Source organism: Mirounga angustirostris, unplaced genomic scaffold, assembly GCF_029215605.1.
Source record: "Mirounga angustirostris isolate CCGP_5_RB_7025 unplaced genomic scaffold, mMirAng1.0.hap1 SCAF_2, whole genome shotgun sequence".
NCBI lineage: Eukaryota > Metazoa > Chordata > Mammalia > Carnivora > Phocidae > Mirounga > Mirounga angustirostris.
Genome location: NW_026991710.1, coordinates 4,423,236 through 4,441,870, shown reverse-complemented (window position 1 = coordinate 4,441,870; position 18,635 = coordinate 4,423,236). Strand labels below are relative to the sequence as shown.

At 42.2% G+C, this 18,635-nt stretch overlaps 1 protein-coding gene across 8 annotated transcripts in view; it reads left to right on the top strand.

Moving 5' to 3' along the window:
- KIAA0232 (KIAA0232 ortholog) overlaps positions 1 to 18,635 on the top strand; it is an 87,379-nt gene that overhangs the window by 20,655 nt on the left and 48,089 nt on the right. For 6 of the 8 annotated variants that reach the window (XM_045881525.3, XM_045881523.3, XM_045881520.3 and 3 more), the window contains one exon: positions 15,028 to 15,522. In XM_045881525.3, coding sequence (XP_045737481.1) covers positions 15,292 to 15,522 — 231 coding nt within the window. In that variant the 5' untranslated portion in view covers positions 15,028 to 15,291. Of the gene's footprint in view, positions 1 to 7,972; positions 8,032 to 10,150; positions 10,171 to 15,027; positions 15,523 to 18,635 lie in introns of those variants that run through there. The other 2 variants (XM_054509008.2, XM_045881522.3) reach the window with 2 other exon arrangements.

Below are 18,635 nucleotides of genomic sequence, written 5' to 3'. Positions count from 1 at the left end.
ACACAGCGAGAGAGGGAACGCAAGCAGGGAGAGTGGGAGAGGGAGAAGCAGGCTTCCCGCCGAGCAGGGAGCCTGATGCGGGGCTCGATCCCAGGACCCTGGGATCACGACCTGAGCCGAAGGCAGACGCTTAACGACTGAGCCACCCAGGCGCCCCTAAAAAAAGTTATTTAAAAAAATAAATAAAAAATCTTAAAAGAAAAATAAAGGAGGATGTACTTAATGATCTTATTCCTAAGTGGTATCTTCAGTTTAACTTTTCAACCCTAGGAAATTGATGATATAAGGACCCTAGATGGTCTAGGTCTTCCTTATAACTTAGGGAAAATGTTAAGGCTTTTCTTTCCTTTTTTTTAAGACTTTATTTATTTGACAGAGAGAGAGACAGCAAGAGAGGGAACACAAGCAGGGGGAGAGGGAGAGGGAGATGCGGGGCTTGATCCCAGGACCCTGGGACCATGACCCGAGCCTTGGCATACACTTAACAACTGAGCCACCCAGGCGCCCCTAAGTCTTTCATAAAAGGTCATATTTCCCAAAGTGTGTTCTCAGGAACACAAAAGAGGTCTATAATTAAATAAGTATGGAAAATGCTATCTACTTTGTTTCCTTCCTGGAGGTTCCAGATTCACATTACCATATTAAAAGTTTTAAGATATCCTAAAATAAATAAGCCTACTTTTGTTTCAGCTCTGGTATTTCCCTAATTAATGCAAGAGGAAGAATTTCTGCAGCAAAAATAATAAATTTTTATATCACCTAGAATAAATACACTTTAGGGGAACTGTATAGCAGGTTATACTTTAAATGATGACGCTATTCATTTAAATAGCTTCCTAGGGACTGTAACTACATCCTAAGAGTCACAGCTAAAGACTTGATTTAATCTTTGAAGCATATAATTAATGGATGAAAAATACATGTACTTTGAACCTATTCTGAGTTCTCAAACGTGTATCTTTTTGCAAAATCAAATAGAGAATTTTATTCTGATCCTTTAAAATTTTCTAACTAGGGCGCCTGGGTGGCTCAGTCGGTTAAGTGACTGCCTTCGGCTCAGGTCATGATCCCAGGGTCCTGGGATCCAGTCCCACATCAGGCTCCTGGCTCAGCGGGGAGCCTGCTTCTCCCTCTGACCCTCTCCCCTCTCATGCTGTTTCTCTCTCACTCGCTCTCTAATAAATAAATAAATAAATAAATAAATATTTAAAAAAATAATAAAATAAATAAAATTTCTAACTAGTAGGGTATGTATCAGATAATTATATAAAAGTTTTATATTGAATTAGGTAGCTCTTATTGAGAGATACAAAATCTTACCAAAATATTGTTTACTACCCAATTTCATTTTGGAGAACTTCAATATGTATTACTTAGCTTATGGCTTTATATTAGTATTTTAAAAATGGCACTGTCTTCCCAGTGAGCTTCAGAATTTCAGGTCATTTCTTCCCCCACCTATCGAAATTCAGAAGACCACTTTATAATTTTGAGGTCAGTAGTTGAAAGCTGTAGAATTAAAAAAAAAATTTTTAAAGAGAGTATGTGCCTGTGTGCGCGCTCAGGGTTGGGGGAGGCTGGGGGGGAGGGACAGAGAGAGAGGGACGGAGAGAATCCCAAGGCTCCACTCTAGGTAAGGAACCCGATGACACGGCTTGATCTCATGACCCTGAGATCATGACCTGAGCTGAAATCAAGCTTAACTGACAGGAGCCCCAGAAGCTGTAGAATTTTTTGCAGAGACATTGGACAAGCAACAGTATACTTTGCAAAACTATTTTAATACACCATGATCTAGTATCTTTGATAAATGCTTCGTCCTTGATTAAATGGGTTTCTTCATGTTAGAGCCTTTTGCATTTTCAAAATTCTAAAAATCTGCTTGTTTAAATTTTTTGTTTGTAAATAAACTTGCTTAGTGTTTTTGAAAATTTTTCTTAGAGTTGAAGGTCTGTTTAGTTTCTCTTAATTGAAGTTTTTAAATTTCTGAAATTTAGTTTTATCACTTTCCAGCAATTTTTCTAAAAGCTTATAGGATTTCATAATAATGAACTTTGTTCTAATGTTTGGATTTTGTTTGGTGGCTGTTTTATCGTTTGCAGGAGGACTATTTCCGATGTCAGTGTATACATTTACTGCCTTCCCTCTGACCCAAAGGGCTTTCCTCATGGTTTTTCATTCTGTAAACTGCCTGACGTGTGGTTTGCCCCTTCCAGGGAAAAATGACATTTTTGTAAGTCTCCAATAAGGACTTTTTTGAAGGCATAAAAACTACCATTTTGTAGCCCTGCTAATGAAATTCTGATGTCTAATAGATCTAGGTGAATGATAAACACTGGTTATTGTAATGTGATAACCTGCAAAGAGATGTCAATCTGGGAAAATCAGCCTAGCTTTTCAAACTAGAAAAATTAACAGATGAGGATGAATTATTAAATAACTGGCAATTGTGGATTAAAAGTTAGAAATAAAACAGTGTTACTTTGCATGAGCAGTTTCTCTCTCTCTGGTTAGGCCCATTACAACTCTGAGAACTTAGAGGCTGACCTAGACTTTCAGTTCTGTTAGCACTTGTCAACAGCATACCAGCAGGGGAGAATTTATCCAGGCTGGACTGAAAGCGCTTCCCTTTTATTTAGTCTCATTACACACGTGATCTAGTTCCCATTTGTTTTTGCTTTAGTGGGAGTCTGTCTTGTACTTCTGATTCTCTGTAAAACCGGGTCCTTTCACCTGTCATCATTAGTTGGTTCTTCCTTTTTCTTATCTTTTCAATTTAGAGATTAACTGGGTCTGTTAAGGTGTCTGCAGTTTAGTAAACACCTTTGCTAGTTCCTGTTACTATCGAGTAATACTCTTATCTAGAAGAAGAACCCTACATTCATGAAAAGAATTCATTTTAATTGTCACTGGAGAATATACACTAATCAGTTCATTTCTGATAGCCTGGCTAGTAAAAATGGAATTTAATCTCTATGCAGCTCTTCCTATTTGCATGGAAAGCACTCATGTCCCACACTAGTCTTACTGATTATATTGTCTTAAACAGAAGCCTTATTCATTTCCTAGGACTTGGCACGTTTCTAGATGGGGAAGCGACTGTAGGTCTGACTCTCCATATTTACGTCATTTTTCAGATACAGAGGCTAAACAGGTGTATATGATCAGCTTTTAGCCTGTCATTCTTCAGTGATAAGAGTTCTGGTGCAGGCTGTAGATTCTCCATGGATTTTCTCTTCTGGCAATCGATTCTCGCTCTGAAGGCATGCTGTCTACTAAAGAAAATGAGCGGTCCCTTGCACTGAGATTGTGTATGTGTGTGCAACTACCTTTTTATGAATGTGCCCTCTCTGATTTGCCAGGCAAATATTTAGGATCTTTGTGAAAAGTCGTAGAATCTAAAAGCTAGAGTTTCAGTAGTTCAAACATCTTTCTTTATTATTCTGTTTTCTTCTATTTATATTTTGTATATCCTTCACCCCTCCCCTTCAGAATATTTTGTGTGTGTGTGAAAATTGTATTGATACCGAAATGAGGAATTATGAAAAGACAGTTTCAGGTAATTCAGGCCCTTGAATATTGAGCATTTTGTCAAATTTATTGTGAAATTTGTAGTGAGGAAGACCAGGTAAAGATCTGTAGTTAGTGTGAAGGCATAAATTGCAAAAGTACCAAACTAGATCAAAGGGAAGGTGGGAGGGGGTGGGTTTCATTAGGAAGAAGTGTAAGTTGATTACCAAAGGGTAAAGCCCAAAGCCCATTAATGTAGGATGGTAAATACAGAAGAACAGACCTGAAGGTCGTTGATTTTGTGTCACTGACAGCATGTCCACTGCCTGGCACGCATGATGCCTCCAGCACACGTGTGGGTGCTGGCAGAATGGGCGGGGGCTCCTAGGTTAGGGTTGTTTACCACCTGGCAGCTGAGAACTTGCCTGGGGCTCATTGTCTTCCCACACATGCTTAGTATTTTGACTATTGTATTTCCCAAGGCTGTCTTTCAGAATTTATTCCCCCATTTAGATTTGGAAAGTGTTTAGTTTGACACAGTTTTGCTCACCTGCCAAGGCCTAAGCATTTTGCTGATTAGCATGTGGAATATGTCACAGTTTGGCTTTGGAGAACTTTCAGCTTCGTCCTCCTCACACACAGGAGGCAGTTGGGAGGATAGTGTAGATGCATATGATTGAAAAGCAGAGAGTAGGGAGGACAGTGAGTGCCCTCAGTGACACAGGAAGAGAGCAGTGTGGCCTTAAGTAGTTAGGGATGGCTTCTTAGTGGATGGCAGGGATTGGCTCGTTGCCATTTAGGTGTTAATGTTTCAGCAGTGCTCATGCCTTCTGAAACCTTCCTGAGCATGTTACTTTTGTCTCTTTTGTGGGTTGTTTTGTTTTTGCAGTGTTTTAATTCATCTGCCTCAAATATTCCACCCAGGTTGACCAGAATGCTGGTTTCAATAGTGTTAGACTTTAGAGTTGTTTCCTATCAAGAGTCTCACATTTTGCCCCTTTAAGAGTCCTTAGGGCTGTTGACACCTGTTACTGCTCTTCCCTCCTCCCTGGCATGGGAGAGGAGTGGTTCCCCCAACCCCTACTGGCAGGCCATGAGATTTGCTTTGATGGGGGTGAGGGGTGGGGGGGATGTGGGGCTCACTTCCGGGAGGCAGTTTCCAAAGCGCTGGTGCATGCTTTCTTTCTTTCTTTTTTTTTTTTAAGATTTTATTTATTTATTTGAGAGAGAGAAAATGAGAGAGAACACATGAGAGGGGATAGGGTCAGAGGGCAAAGCAGACTCCCTGCCGAGCAGGGAGCCCGATGTGGGACTCGATCCTGGGACTCCAGGATCATGACCTGAGCCGAAGGCAGTCGCTTAACCAACTGAGCCACCCAGGCGCCCTGGTGCATGCTTTCAACAGATTTCCCTCCACAAGATTTTCTTTGCCCCTGGTTCCTGGACTAGCAGGGTTCAAGGTTGGTGACTGTACTGTCATATTGTGTGCAGAGTCCCAGAGTGGTTGTGCTGTGATCATGCTGAGCATTCCTGCCAGTCCAGGATGGATATGGCTACTGTGATTTGGGGATCATTTGTTTCTGCAGCATAATCCACCCTATTTTGACTAAATAACTTTTCTTCCTGAATTTTGAAAACCTTGAAATTTGGCCCCCATCTGGGTTAGTCTCAGTTTTCTTTTTGCTTTGTCAGTAAGCTTCATAGTTCTTGGTGTTCTGTATACAGTTTGACATTGTCACTGAACCTTCCATGATTACTTTCTACTGTAATGACATTTGCCCTGATGAAATTTGAGACCCATCAAACACAAAGGCAGATGTTTTCCACTTCCTCACACCGTCCCTCTGGTACATTGTGCTATCTCAGAAAGTCTGTGCTTAGCATCCCATCTTCCGAGTATGAGGAGGAGTGTCTCCTACAGTCCACAGGTACATGGAGGAGGGTACATGGATTCTGTTAAGCCAGTGACTCTTTGTTAAGGTCAACATAGGGAATCAAAGCTAGTTCAGTAGAACTTCTGCAGTGACAGAAATGTCCTTTATTTGCACAGTAGCCACTAGGTACATGTGGCTTTGAGCTCTTGAAATGTGGCTGGTGTGGCCAGTTTTTAATTAAAATGTAAATAGGCACATTTGACTGGTGGCTGCCATATTGGACCCTAGCACAGCACTGGGAAGATGTAATGTTAGGTGGAAAACAGAGAATACAGAAGTATGTATTATTATTTAACCTGCTGAAATAAGAAAACATTTTAAGTTCTATGCAGAAGGAAAAAAAAAACACTGATAATGACCACACGGAAATACCATGAATTATATTAGGGTAGAGAAATTGTGTGTGGGTATCCTTCTGTTTTGATATTTAGAAAACTACTTTAGCAAACTTTTGTAATGAAAGTAGATGTGATCCACTTGAGCAGAAAAGCAGAAGTGCTTGGAGAGTAGAAGAGTGAGTCTGTCGGTTGAACAGATTTCCCTCCACAAGATCTGCACTTTGCATTTTGCGCAGAGAAGCGCGATTTGGAACTGTTGACTGGTGCTCTTCATGATCAGTTGCGCTGTCACACGACAAATCGAGGACATGCCACAGATGATAGTTGTGTTCCAGGTTAGAAAGAGATGATGCTTTTGAAATAATTTTAATGTGTTTTCAGCAAACCTAAAAATATATGCACCATATTACAAAAGAAGAAGGGAAACACTTTGACATTTAAATTCAGCTGGTCACTTGTCTGCCTCTGCTTGAGCTCCAAAGAAACTGAACTACAGAATGTCTGTTTCTTAGAGCTTATAGGAATCACTGCTGCTTGCACCCTAGATGACTCTTCAGGAACACAAATGGGGCTGTAATTTGAATTACTTCTAGGAATGTGTGTGGTGTTACAAAGAGGACAGAAAGACAGCATTACATTTCTTGGAAAATTGTTACACAAGGGAAGAGATTTTGGAAGATCAGTGAACTCCTTCAAAATGACCTTTTATTCAATACCACAAAAAGAGCCTTCATTACTGAATTACTCATTTGAAACTTGTGGTCATGTCTTAATTATTTGTTGAAAAAGTACTTGGTAACTTAAGTTCTAGATCTGTTTTCTTTTTTTCTTAGTGGACAAATCATTTGGGACTAATTATATGACTCTGAAAACATATAGACTAGACAGTTAAAGAAGTAAATGCTTTTATTTTTATTTTTTTTTAATTAACATATAATGTATTATTTGTTTCAGGGGTACAGGTCTGTGATTCATCAGTCTTACACAACACCCAGCGCTCACGACAACACCCTCCCCAGTGTCCATCACCCAGCTACCCCATCCCCCCCACCCCCGTCCCCTCAATGCTTTTTGTTTTTATTTTTTTTAATTTTTAAATTTTTTTTTTTTAAAGATTTTATTTATTTATTTGAGAGAGAGAGAATGAGAGACAGAGAGCATGAGAGGGAGGAGGGTCAGAGGGAGAAGCAGACTCCCCGCTGAGCTGGGAGCCCGATGCAGGACTCTATCCCGGGACTCCAGGATCATGACCTGAGCCGAAGGCAGTCGCTTAACCAACTGAGCCACCCAGGCGCCCCTGCTTTTTGTTTTTAAAATTCAGTTTGTTATCCTAGTCCCAGGTCTAATCCTAAATGTCCCAGGCCCCAGGGCCCTGACTCCTGGAGACCCAGGGTGGTGTGAGGTTTCCTGGGGGTATATTGAGAGTGAGCAGGGCATGATGGGTATCCCCCCACCCTCAGCCCTTTCACTTCCAGTCTCAGATTAATATTAGGCCTGGAGGCTTTGATCGATCCCCAAGCCTGCACAGAGTCCCCCAGTCTTGGGGGAAGATTTTCATTCACCACCAGGGCTATTTTTAATCCTTGATTTGAAATAGAAATTTCTAGAAATTGTATACCAGGCCACAGAAAAAGCCCAGGGTGTGCTGAGCTCCTCTGGGTCAGTGCTGTTTGGAGATGGTGAGGCTTCTCTGTGCAGAGACCGCTCTGCAGGTCTCTGCACGTGTGTACATTTCAAAACAAAAAACTGGGCATCAAAGGGAGCTGTTGTATTTTTGTGTTCATCCTCTGCACCTTAACCACTTTGAGTTCTTTGCAGTGTAGCAGAGAACTAACATGTTATCAAGAGGGAAGGCTTTGATGTGACTAGAAACTGGTTCTTATAAATGAAGGAGATTTCATAGTCTGTTGTTTGTTTTAAGGATAGTAAGGAAATCGAGTATTTTTTGTTCTAAAAGGGTAACACAAATACTACTCTTAACATAATCTGATCAGTGAAGGAACATGTAAGATAAAGCAGATATAAACAATTTGAGGGGGGGTAGTTTGTAACAATATCTTCCATTTGTATGACAGTTTATGAAATGCAAAGGCCGCAGAAACATAGATGTACTTCTCCTTTGCTCATTGCAACAACCTTGTGAGAGATTGAGGTGTAGAGAGAGCACGTATTTATTATTCTGTTTTACAGGTGAGAAAACAAAGACCCCAAGAAGTAATGGGCACAAAACCAGCTATTAAGTAGCAGAGGTGAGACTGATTACAAAAACCTAGATGTTATGACTGTTAGGATGGTGTACTTTCCTACCTGCAAGAATTAAAGAAGACATAAGTGGTATAGAAACTTCCATGGGCATTTAATTATAGCTGTGTATATTTTTTGCATCCTTAATGGAAACCATTTAAAGTTTGTTGTAAAAAAGACAAATATTCTAAAATAAGTGTGTTATTGTGGGACTTTTTTTTTTTTTTTTAAGATTTTATTTATTTGAGAGCGAGCAAGAGAGCATGGAGGGGAGGGGCAGAGGGAGAGGGAGAAGCAGACTCCCCGCAGAGCAGGGAGCCCCATGCAGGGCTTGATCCCAGGACTCCAAGATCATGACCTGAGGCAGAGGCAGACGCTTAACGACTGAGCCACCCAGGCACCCCTGTTTTGGAACCTTTTAAATGATCATTTATGCAGCCCAGTCTTTAGGATGATTTGGGTTAGTTTTGCACGGGAGAAAGATAACTCAGGATGATCCGAAGGTCGTCTTTTCTCTGTAAACCTCTGGAGAATCAGATGTTGAAAAAATTAAGTGAAGCAAACAAAAAGCCTTTGAGTATATACAGTGGTGCTTTTTCTTTAAAACTCTTTGGGAGGAGCACCTGGGTGACTCCATTGGTTAAGTATCTGACTTTGGCTCAGGTCATGATCTCAGGGTCCTGAGATTGAGCCCCTCGTCAGGCTCCCCACTCAGTGGGGAATCTGATTGTCCCTCTGCCCCTCCCCCCGCTTGTGTGCATGCTCTCTCTCTCTCAAATAAAAATAAAAAAAATCTTTAAAAAACTTTTGGAGAATTTAGTTAAACCGAAATGAAATTTAACTTCATACTGACTAAATTTCACATTTGGGGAATGAGCATAACAGTTTGAAATTTGGGTGTTTGCCAGCTGTGTTCTTGAACTTGTCAGGCAGACATTAAATGGGTTTTGCCTCGGTTTGTCAGACCTTTCCTCTGTTTTGACCATGTAGTAGATCGTCCCCAAAATAAGTTTTAATTAAAAATCATGAGCCCACGTACCTAGGAGACTCCTTTCAGTTCAGAACTGGAAATAGAGTCTCTCATTTGGTCAAATGTCCCCCCCCCCCCCCCCATCGAAGGCTTGCTTCTTAGGGAGAACCAGCTTAGTTATGGCCCAATATTCTGTCCCTAGTTCATCTGCTAACAGTTTGAGGTTCAAATTATGGAGAATGGACACTGGCTCCAAGAACGTTTAGACCTGCCATTATGGTACAGGAAGAGCCATCTTGTAGCGTTTCTGGCTCAGACCCTGTTACTAGGATCCACTCAGTTATTACACAGACAACTGCCAAGTAGCCCGACGGTACCAGACTTACCAGCCCCTGCTCTTTCCCATGGTCCTCTGCAGTCCCAACTACAGAACTAAAAACTGAAAAAAAAGATCATAACTGCTAGTGACTCTAGGGATATGGCCCATTATTTAAAGATGATATGGCATCAGCTATTGAACAAGTTCGAGGAAGAGTTCTGTTAGGGGTAAAAATGCAAGGGCAGATTTTAACCAGCTTTGATGAGATCTTGGGAGTTCAGTGTACTTCATTTTGCATTTGTATGCTGATTTTTTTTCTCACCCATTTCTTGAATCCTTGCACTTGGCTGAAGAAGTGTGAAATCTCTTAATGACAACAGAGAGAATCCTATGGTTGGGTTGAAACCTTTTTTTTTTCTTTTAGAGAGAGAGCTGGGGAGATGCTAGGGAGAGAGAAAATCTCAAGCAGGTTCCATGCCTATCATGGAGGCTGACATGGGGCTCGATCTCACAATCCCTGAGATCATGACCTGAACCAAAACCAGTTGGACACTCAACAGACTGAGCCACCCAGGTGCCCCTGATTAGTTTATAATTTAGTTCCATGTGGTCAGAGAATATATTTTGTATGATTTGAATCCTTTTAAGTTAGTTGCAACTTTCTTTAGAGCCCAGAATACAGTCTTCTGTCTGATTGATGATAATGTTGCTCTAGTTTCCTAAATCCTTATTGATTTTCCGTTTACTTCTTTCAGTGATTGAGAGAGGGATTTTGAAATCTAGTACGATCATGGATTTGTTTATTTCTCCTTGAAATTCTATCAGTTTTCATGCATTTGGAAACTCTGCTACCAGGTATATAATAAATAGGACTGTTACATCCTCTTGGTAATTGACCCCTTTATCATTTTGAAATGACCTTCACCTTTATTAACCCTCTGCTCTGAAATCTGTCAGATATTAATGTAGACATTCCACCTTGTACTTTTTTCTTTTTTTTTAAAGATTTACTTATTTTAGAGAGAGACTGAGTGTGAGAGAGAGGGCGAGCAAGAGGGGCAGAGGGAGAGGGAGAGAGAATCCTCAAGCAGACTCCCTGCCAAGTGCAGAGCTCAACACGGAGGCCAATCCCAGGATCCCAAGATCACAACCTGAGCCAAAATCGAGAGTTAGCTGCCCATCTGACTGAGCCACCCGGGGCCCCTCCACCTTGCTTTTTATCAGTGTTGGCCTGGTGTATCTTTTCCCATCCTTTTACTTTGGAACTGTCTGTGCCTTTATATTTAATGTGGATATTTTTATAAGCAGCATATATCTGGGTCTTGCAGTTTTAAAATCCAGTCTGACCATCTGCTTTTTAATTGGTTGGTTCAACCGTTTACATTTATTGTGATTATTAACAGCTATCATATGAGTCTGTCTCCAAGTGCCATTCTACCATTGCAGGGAATGTGGAAGGAGCGGGTAGTAGTAGTAGATTTTCCCCTTCAGCCTTCGTGCTCTGTTGCCCTCCATTTTGCTTCTACGTATGTTGCAAACCTCACAATAAATTGTTACTATTTTTGTTTCAATAGGGAATTATCTTTGAAAGATACTGAAGTAATAAGAAAAATGTAGTTATACTGTTTCCGGTGCTCTTTGTTCCTTTGAGTGGATGCACGTTTTGTTCTGGTGTCATTGTCCTGCCCAAAGGACTTCCTGTAACATTTCTGATGGCTGCTGCTGCTGCTGGAATCTTCCAGCTTTTGCAAATCTGAAAAAGTCTTTGTTTCACCTTTGTTGTGGAAGATTTTGTGATGAGTATAAAATTCTAAGTTGATGCGTTTTTCTTCCAGTCCTTAAACATTTTTTGCCCAATTATCTTCTCCTTTCCACGTTTCTGACAAGAAACTTGGTGTCCTTATTCATCCTTTGCTCTGTTCTACCTAATGTCTCTTCTCCCCGGTGGCTTTGAGCTTCTTCTCTCTACTGTTTGTTTGGACCGTTTTGCTGCAGGAAGCCTAGGTGTCAGTTTCTTCATGTTTCTTGTGTTTAGAGTTCATTGAACTTCTTGGATCTGTGTGTTTAGCGGTCATCAATTTTGGGAAAATGTTGGTCATTATTTCTTCAAATATTTCGTTGACCCCCTTCTCTTTCTTCTCCAACTAAACATATGTTAGATTTCTTAAAATTGTCACACAGCTTGCTGAAGCTGTGTTAATTTATTCCTTTCTCTCTATGTTTCATTTTTGTATGGTTTCTTTTGCAGTTTAAGACTCTGGACTCTTTCCTTCTGAAGTGGCTGATCTGCTCTTTCCCCATGCTGCCTGCTTTTCATCTCTGACGTTGTAGTTTTCATCTGTAGATGTTTGACTTTCAATCTTTATCTTTTCTGTTCTCTACTCATCACATATATGGCCTTTTGTCATAATAACTGCTTCGAGTCCTTTCTGCTAAATCTCACTTTTGTATCAATTCTGAGTTGGTTTCAATGAATTTATTTTTTTCTTAATTTCTACTTCCTTTGTGCCTGCTTCTTTGCATGTCTGCTAATTATTTATTAGGTGCCAACCATTGTAAATTTTACTTTTTTAAAAAAAAAAAGATTTAGGGCGCCTGGGTGGCTCAGTTGGTTAAGCGACTGCCTTCGGCTTAGGTCATGATCCTGGAGTCCCTGGATCGAGTCCCGCATCGGGCTCCCTGCTCGGCGGGGAGTCTGCTTCTCCCTCTGACCCTCCTCCCTCTCATGCTCTCTGTCTCTCATTCTCTCTGTCTCGAATAAATAAATAAAATCTTTAAAAAAAAAAAAGATTTATTTGAGAGAGCACAAGCAGGGAGAGGGGTAGAGGGGGAAGGAGAAGGAGGGGGAAAAAATCTCCAGTAGACTCCATGCCAAGCTTGGAGCCCAATGTACGGCTCAATCCCATGACCCTGAGATCAGGACCTGAGCCAAAACCAAGAGGCAGATGCTCAATCGACTGAGCCATCTAGGCGCCCCTAAATTTTACTTTGTTAGGTGCTAGGTATTTTTTGTGTTCCTATAAATTTCGTGAGGTTTGTTCTGGGACCATAGTGAAATTAGAAATAGTTTGGTCCTTCCAGGTCTTCCTTTTAGGATGTGTTAAGCACACTCTGTTCTGTCTAGGGCTAGTTGCTTCCCCTTACTAAGTTAGGAGTCTTCTGAGTACCCAGTGTCCCTGAATTAGGAGGTTTTCAAGTCTGGCTGGTGAGCATCAAGTCCTTCCTGGCCGTGCTGAGCATCAAGTCCTATTTCCGCCTAGTCTTCGTGATGATCCTTTCCTGCGCTCAGGGAGTTCCTCATATGCATGCCTTGATTAATACTCTGCTGAATTCTGGAGGGCTGCCCTCTGCCAATCTCTGGTGCTGTTTGCTGTGAGCTCAGGCTGCCTTAGATCTTTCTTTTTTTTTTTTTTTTTTTTTTTTTTTTTTTAAGATTTTATTTATTTATTTGAGAGAGAGAATGAGATAGAGAGAGCATGAGAGGGGACAGGGTCAGAGGGCGAAGCAGACTCCCTGCCGAGCAGGGAGCCCGATGCGGGACTCGATCCCGGGACTCCAGGATCATGACCTGAGCCGAAGGCAGTTGCTTAACCGACTGAGCCACCCAGGCGCCCTGCCTTAGATCTTTCATCCAGCTCCTTCAGCCATTGCTTCTTCATCTGCTCTCAGTCTTGGTTGATCTTCATTGAATGAGTACCAGCTTGTTACCTAGCTTTAGGTGATGTCCCCAGAATTCAGTGTATTGTTTACTTGATGATCTGTCTGCCATCCTAAGATCCAAAAATATTAAAGAACTAATGAAAAATGTTTTAATTTTGAGTTAGCTGAAAAATTTCAGCAGGTGAAAATTATAGAAAAACGTTTGCTTTGGGGTGCCTGGGTGGCTCAGTCGTTAAGCGTCTGCCTTCAGCTCAGGTCATGATCCCGGAGTCCTGGGATCGAGCCCCGCATCAGGCTCCCTGCTCGGCGGGAAGCCTGCTTCTCCCTCTCTCACTCCCCCTGCTTGTGTTCCCTCTCTCACTGTGTCTCTCTCTATCAAATAAATAAAATCTTAAAAAAAAAAAAAGAAAAACGTTTGCTTTAATTTATGTTTTCCATAATTCATACTTTTTTTTTTTTTAAGTTTTTATTTATTTATTTGACAGAGAGAGAGAGCACAGCAGGGGGAGCGGCAGGGAAGGGAGAGGGAGAAACAGGCTCCTGGCTGAGCAGAGAGCCTGACGTGGGGCTCAATTCCAGGACCCCAGGATCATGACCCGAGCCGAAGGCAGACACTTAACTGACTGAGCCACCCAGGTGCCCCTATTTTCTGTAATTCAGAAAAGACAGTATGGTAGAGAAAATTTTTAAAAATAGAATATACATTAATGACAACTTAATCTAATAACTTATTCCTATGGTAGATTTAAACAGTTTTTCTTTATATTTAATGTATGTAAAACTTACTGTGTAGTTATTCATGAAATGAAAGAAATGGAGTCTTAAATCTTTGGTGAAGAGTCTTTCAGACTTCATGTTTTACTAATAATTCTCCTTTAAAAGTCACTTTTAAATCTTTAAAAAGATTTATTTATTATTTATTAGAGCGAGAGAGCACGCATGCACAAGCAGGGGGAGTGGCAGGCAGAGGGAGAAGCAGGCTCCCCACTGAGCAGGGAGCCTGATGCGGGACTCGATCCCAGGACCCTGGGATCATGAGCTGAGCTGAAGGCAGACGCTTAACCGACTGAGCCACCCAGGCGTCCCTAAAATCACTTTTTTTTTTTAAAGATTTATTTATTTTTTTAGAGAGTATGTGAGCAGGGTGAGCGTTAGAGGGAGAGGGAAAGGATCTCAAGCAGACTCCCTGCTGAGCAGGGAGCCTGACATGGGGCTGAATTTCATGACTGGGAGACCATGACCTGAGCCTAAATCAGGAGTTGGATGCTTAACTGACTGAGCCACCCAGGTGCCCCTAAAAGTCACTTTTGGTAACCCTCTTATTGTCTGCTAAAATTCATGTAGAGGCTGAGCTGATGAGATTTACCTGTTACTGTGGTAGTTTTCATCTTCTGGTGGCATGAGTGATTTAATAAGGCCGTTAGATTAGTTTGACATGTTGAAAGTAGGTTAACTTAAGGGAAAGCTATTAAGAGCATGGCTTCTTTCACAACAAGTAGGCAAACTGTCAACCGAGGTATAGTAGAATAAAGCAGTTTTAACCATCTAGCCTGGTGTGGCTATGAGCCAAATCCATGTTTTACCTTAACTTTTATGAAATAATTAGCAAGCAGCCGTGCAGATCTTTTAGCCATACGAGATGATTACCTTTACGAAACCTTCAATTTAAAAGACTACTTTTTAACCATTGTTTAAATGAAATTACTATTTAGCTGCTTGTGTCTATTACACTAAAAAATTGAACTAGTGATTTGTTACCACACAGATTCTTTCAGCATTACCGATGAACAAAATTTTATTAGCCCAGTCTGTTGAGACAGCAAAATAAACATTGTTGTGATTGAGCACAAGCACAGCAATAGTAAATTTGAGAGTTTTCCTCTTAAATGATATTGAGCTTAAAATTTTGAAATGTCACTTGTTTTAAAATGTCAAACATTACAGCAAAAAGAAATCGTGTTCTAAGACACCAAATTTCAATAAAGTTCATTTGGATTTTTTTTCAAAAGATCAGTAATTTATCATACCTTTTTTTCTCTCTCACTTTTGTAGGTTCTGCCGGAGACTTCCATTTGGCCTCAATGAAAGTAAAGTAGAAAATCACATCTACATGTGTATTGCTGTCAGGATGTTGATTCATTGGTCATGCCTGAAGAGGGAAATTCTGTTCTAATGGCTGACTGCCAGCAAAAATAGATGCTTATCCTAGATGTCAAGCATCTCCTTTTTACTGGAGTGAAAATCCCCTCCAGATACCAACAGAACATCAACTGCAGAAAATGCTTCACATTTTAAGGATGTCAGCAACCTAAATTCATGCGCCCCATCTGTACAGTTGTTGTGGATGGTTTACCATCTGAAAGCTCCTCAAGCTCTTATCCAGGCCCCGTATCTGTTTCTGAAATGTCTCTCCTTCATGCTCTGGGCCCAGTGCAGACCTGGCTGGGGCAGGAGCTGGAGAAATGTGGCATCGATGCCATGATTTATACCCGCTACGTCCTCAGTCTTCTGCTGCACGACAGCTACGACTACGACCTGCAGGAACAGGTACTTCCCTCTTGTCATGTTTTGTGACAATTCCTGGTTGTGTCCGCATGTTTGCATTTCTCTTCTAGAGCGCTCTTACGCTCCAGGACGGGCTTGTCGGCACATCGGGCCACAGACTCCCAACCTGTTGGGCGCCGTTAAGAGAGCTGTCCCGGCACAGCGGTTAGTTCAGCTGCTTTTTCCGTCAGGAGACTTTCTTCATGTGGACCGCGCCCTAGCTCAGATCTGGTCGCGGGCAGGGAGGGTGGTGACCCGCCGCCTTGGAGAAGCGCTGCTCTCTGCCGGTTAGGAGCCTCACACGTGACCACCGGGCCTTGTAATCCTGGGGTCTGTGATACTTTTTAACATTCCAGGGTTGAGTACTTCACTTTCATGTTAAATTGCTGGTTAACCAAAGTGTGTGTTACCAACCAGTGGACTTAGAAGCTGGGTGAAGCACGTAACATTGCTGTAAGTCATTGTAAATCACCCTGTCCGGCTGGCCATTACAGATTTTATCTGAGAAAGTAAGCACATCTAGGTTCTTGAGAGAAAAAAACAAAACAAAACCCAGTTCTAGTCCCACCCTCCTGGAGTTGCTCCTGGAAGTGAGGCCTCCCGAAGGGTGGCACAGTTGTCCCCAGTGACCACATGGGCTCTGGTTGACTTCTGTGTGCAGAGTTCACATTAAACTGAGTGTTTTGTGGCTGTTTTTGTTGTTGTTGTTCTAAACCATTGTTACTAACACTGAAAGCAGGAATAAAGTTTCACTGACAGAACAGAGTGGCTTCCAAACCACAGAAAAGCCTCCAAGTACTATAAATACAGCATTTCACCACTGTGTTTAACGTTCCTCACTCATCAGCTGTATAGAGTGTGTTTTCTTACTGCTGGTGTTCCTTATCCTTTCTAGCTGGATACAGCTGTATTTTCCCTGCTTCCAGTTGCTTACTGCCTTGGCTGCTGAGAATTAGGTTAGCATTTCCAGGGGATTGAGATATAACCTAATAATCATGTTGGTAATCACAATTTTGTATAATTTCTTTACTAAGGCTCTACTATTTTCTATCATCTTCCCAATAAATGTAATATATATATATATATATACATATACATGTATATATATGTTTTTAAGGGCAAATAAAATGTTTAATCTACAAACATCAGAATTTTTATTTCCAGGAATGAGGAAGATAAGTCTCTTAACTCAAAAATTGTGTACTCTTAGGATTTTGTGTTAACAGTATCTGCCTAGAATATTTTATCAACACCAATAAGTTTATTCACACGAAGTATTTATGTACTGCATATGCTCTAGGGCATTGAGAAGGGAACGAAACACAAGGCCTACTGTTCGGGTTCTAGTTGACACCTCTCTGATGAGACGTGTTTGCGATTCCTCTGGTTCCTTTCTTGGGAGGTCTTGGGGGTCAGGGGCAAGGCAGCTCTCCATGTCCAACTGCCCAGCTTGATCCTCCTTCCAGAGTGCTGCTTCATCTCTAGGAGGCAGGACAGATGAAGGTTAGCGAAAACAGAACTTGTCTGGAGTTGCAAGGGGAGTCGAAAGGGAAATAAAGGCTCCTAAAATACTCTTCCCCTCAGCCCAGTGCCAAGTCCCGTGCCGATGGGGAAGGTCAAATTGAAAACAATACTTGTTTTAGTAAGAGGTAGCCTAGGAGGTCAGTTAGCCCTGATGTTACTTTCCCATGACTCTTGGAGAGGCTGTGCTCACTGTACCCCCAGAGGAGAGTTTGGGCTCAGAGCCAAGGGCAGTCTCCCTAGCAGGGGGTAGGAGAATGGAGGGCCTTGTCCACCTTCTGTGATTCAGACGCTGGCCAGTTGTGGCTCTTGATCCTTGGGTCAGATTGTGGTGGCCTAGCTCCTCATCTGGAGGCCAGACGACTCCACTTTGGGGGGGGGGGGTCTGTTTCCTTGAGTCTTTTCTCACCCTCCGTCCGTGAATAGTCTAATCTTGACTTGCATATGGCCAGTTTTAAGGCTATTGCTGCAGCTACAAGCCTTATCTGCCACGTTTAATCCCTCATTTTTCCTAATCTTGGTGAAGACAAACCCATGAAGAGCTCCTGAGTTCTAAGAAACAGATTCTGCGCAAGACCTTGGTCTCAGCTGCCCAGGGTGATTGGGTAGGAAGAAAGGCTGACCCACCGTGGTCCCGGGAGGCGGGACACCCAGCAGAGTGGAGCGCAGGCCTCTGCTTTGAGCAGGGCTGTAAATGCAGCTGTGGCATCGCTGGGGTCCCTCGCGGCCCTGGAGAGCAGCACCTCGGATGTGTGGACGCTAGGGATGCTCCGCAGTCACTTTGTGTCCACAGATTCTTCTCTTTCCTTCCTTCCTTTCTTCTTTTGCTCATGATTACCATGCTCCGGTAAAGGTACTCACAGCTCCTCAGGAGCTCGCTACCTGTCACTTTCAGATGTAGGTATGAACCCCGATTCTGACCCGCCCTGCAGGGCCCCCGTGGCTGCACCCTGCGAGTCCTCTGCTCGTTCCCCAAGGACCTGCGTCGTCTGCTTCCATACTTGATGTTTCTAGTGGAGAGCTCTTCTTTGCAGCTATTAGAAAATATTATCTTTCCCAGTAGATTATAATGTCTTTGAGCACAGAAATCAGATATTCATCTTTTTTTTTTTTTTTTTTAAGATTTTATTTATTTGAGAGAGAGCGGGAGAGGGAGAGAGAAGGCACAAGCAGGGAGTGGGGTAGAGGGAGAGGGAGAAGCAGGCTTCCTGCTGAGCAGAGAGAGCCCAGTTCAGGGCGATCCCTGGGCCCTGAGATCATGACCTGAGCCGAAGGTGGACACTTCACCGACTGAGCTCCACCAGGCGCCCCCAGATACTCCTCTTCTTAAACATTTTTTACTTCTTTTTCTTTCTTTTTTTTTTTTTTTTTTTAGATTTTCTTTATTTATTTGACAGAGAGACAACGAGAGCGGGAACACCAGCAGGGGGAGTGGGAGAGAGAAGCAGGCTTCCTGCTGAGCAGGGAGCCGGATGCGGGGCTCCATCCCAGGACCCTGGGACCATGACCTGAGCCGAAGGCAGACACTCAACGACTGAGCTACCCAGCCGCCCCAAACATTTTTGACTTCTTGTGAAATAATTTCAAAAAACATC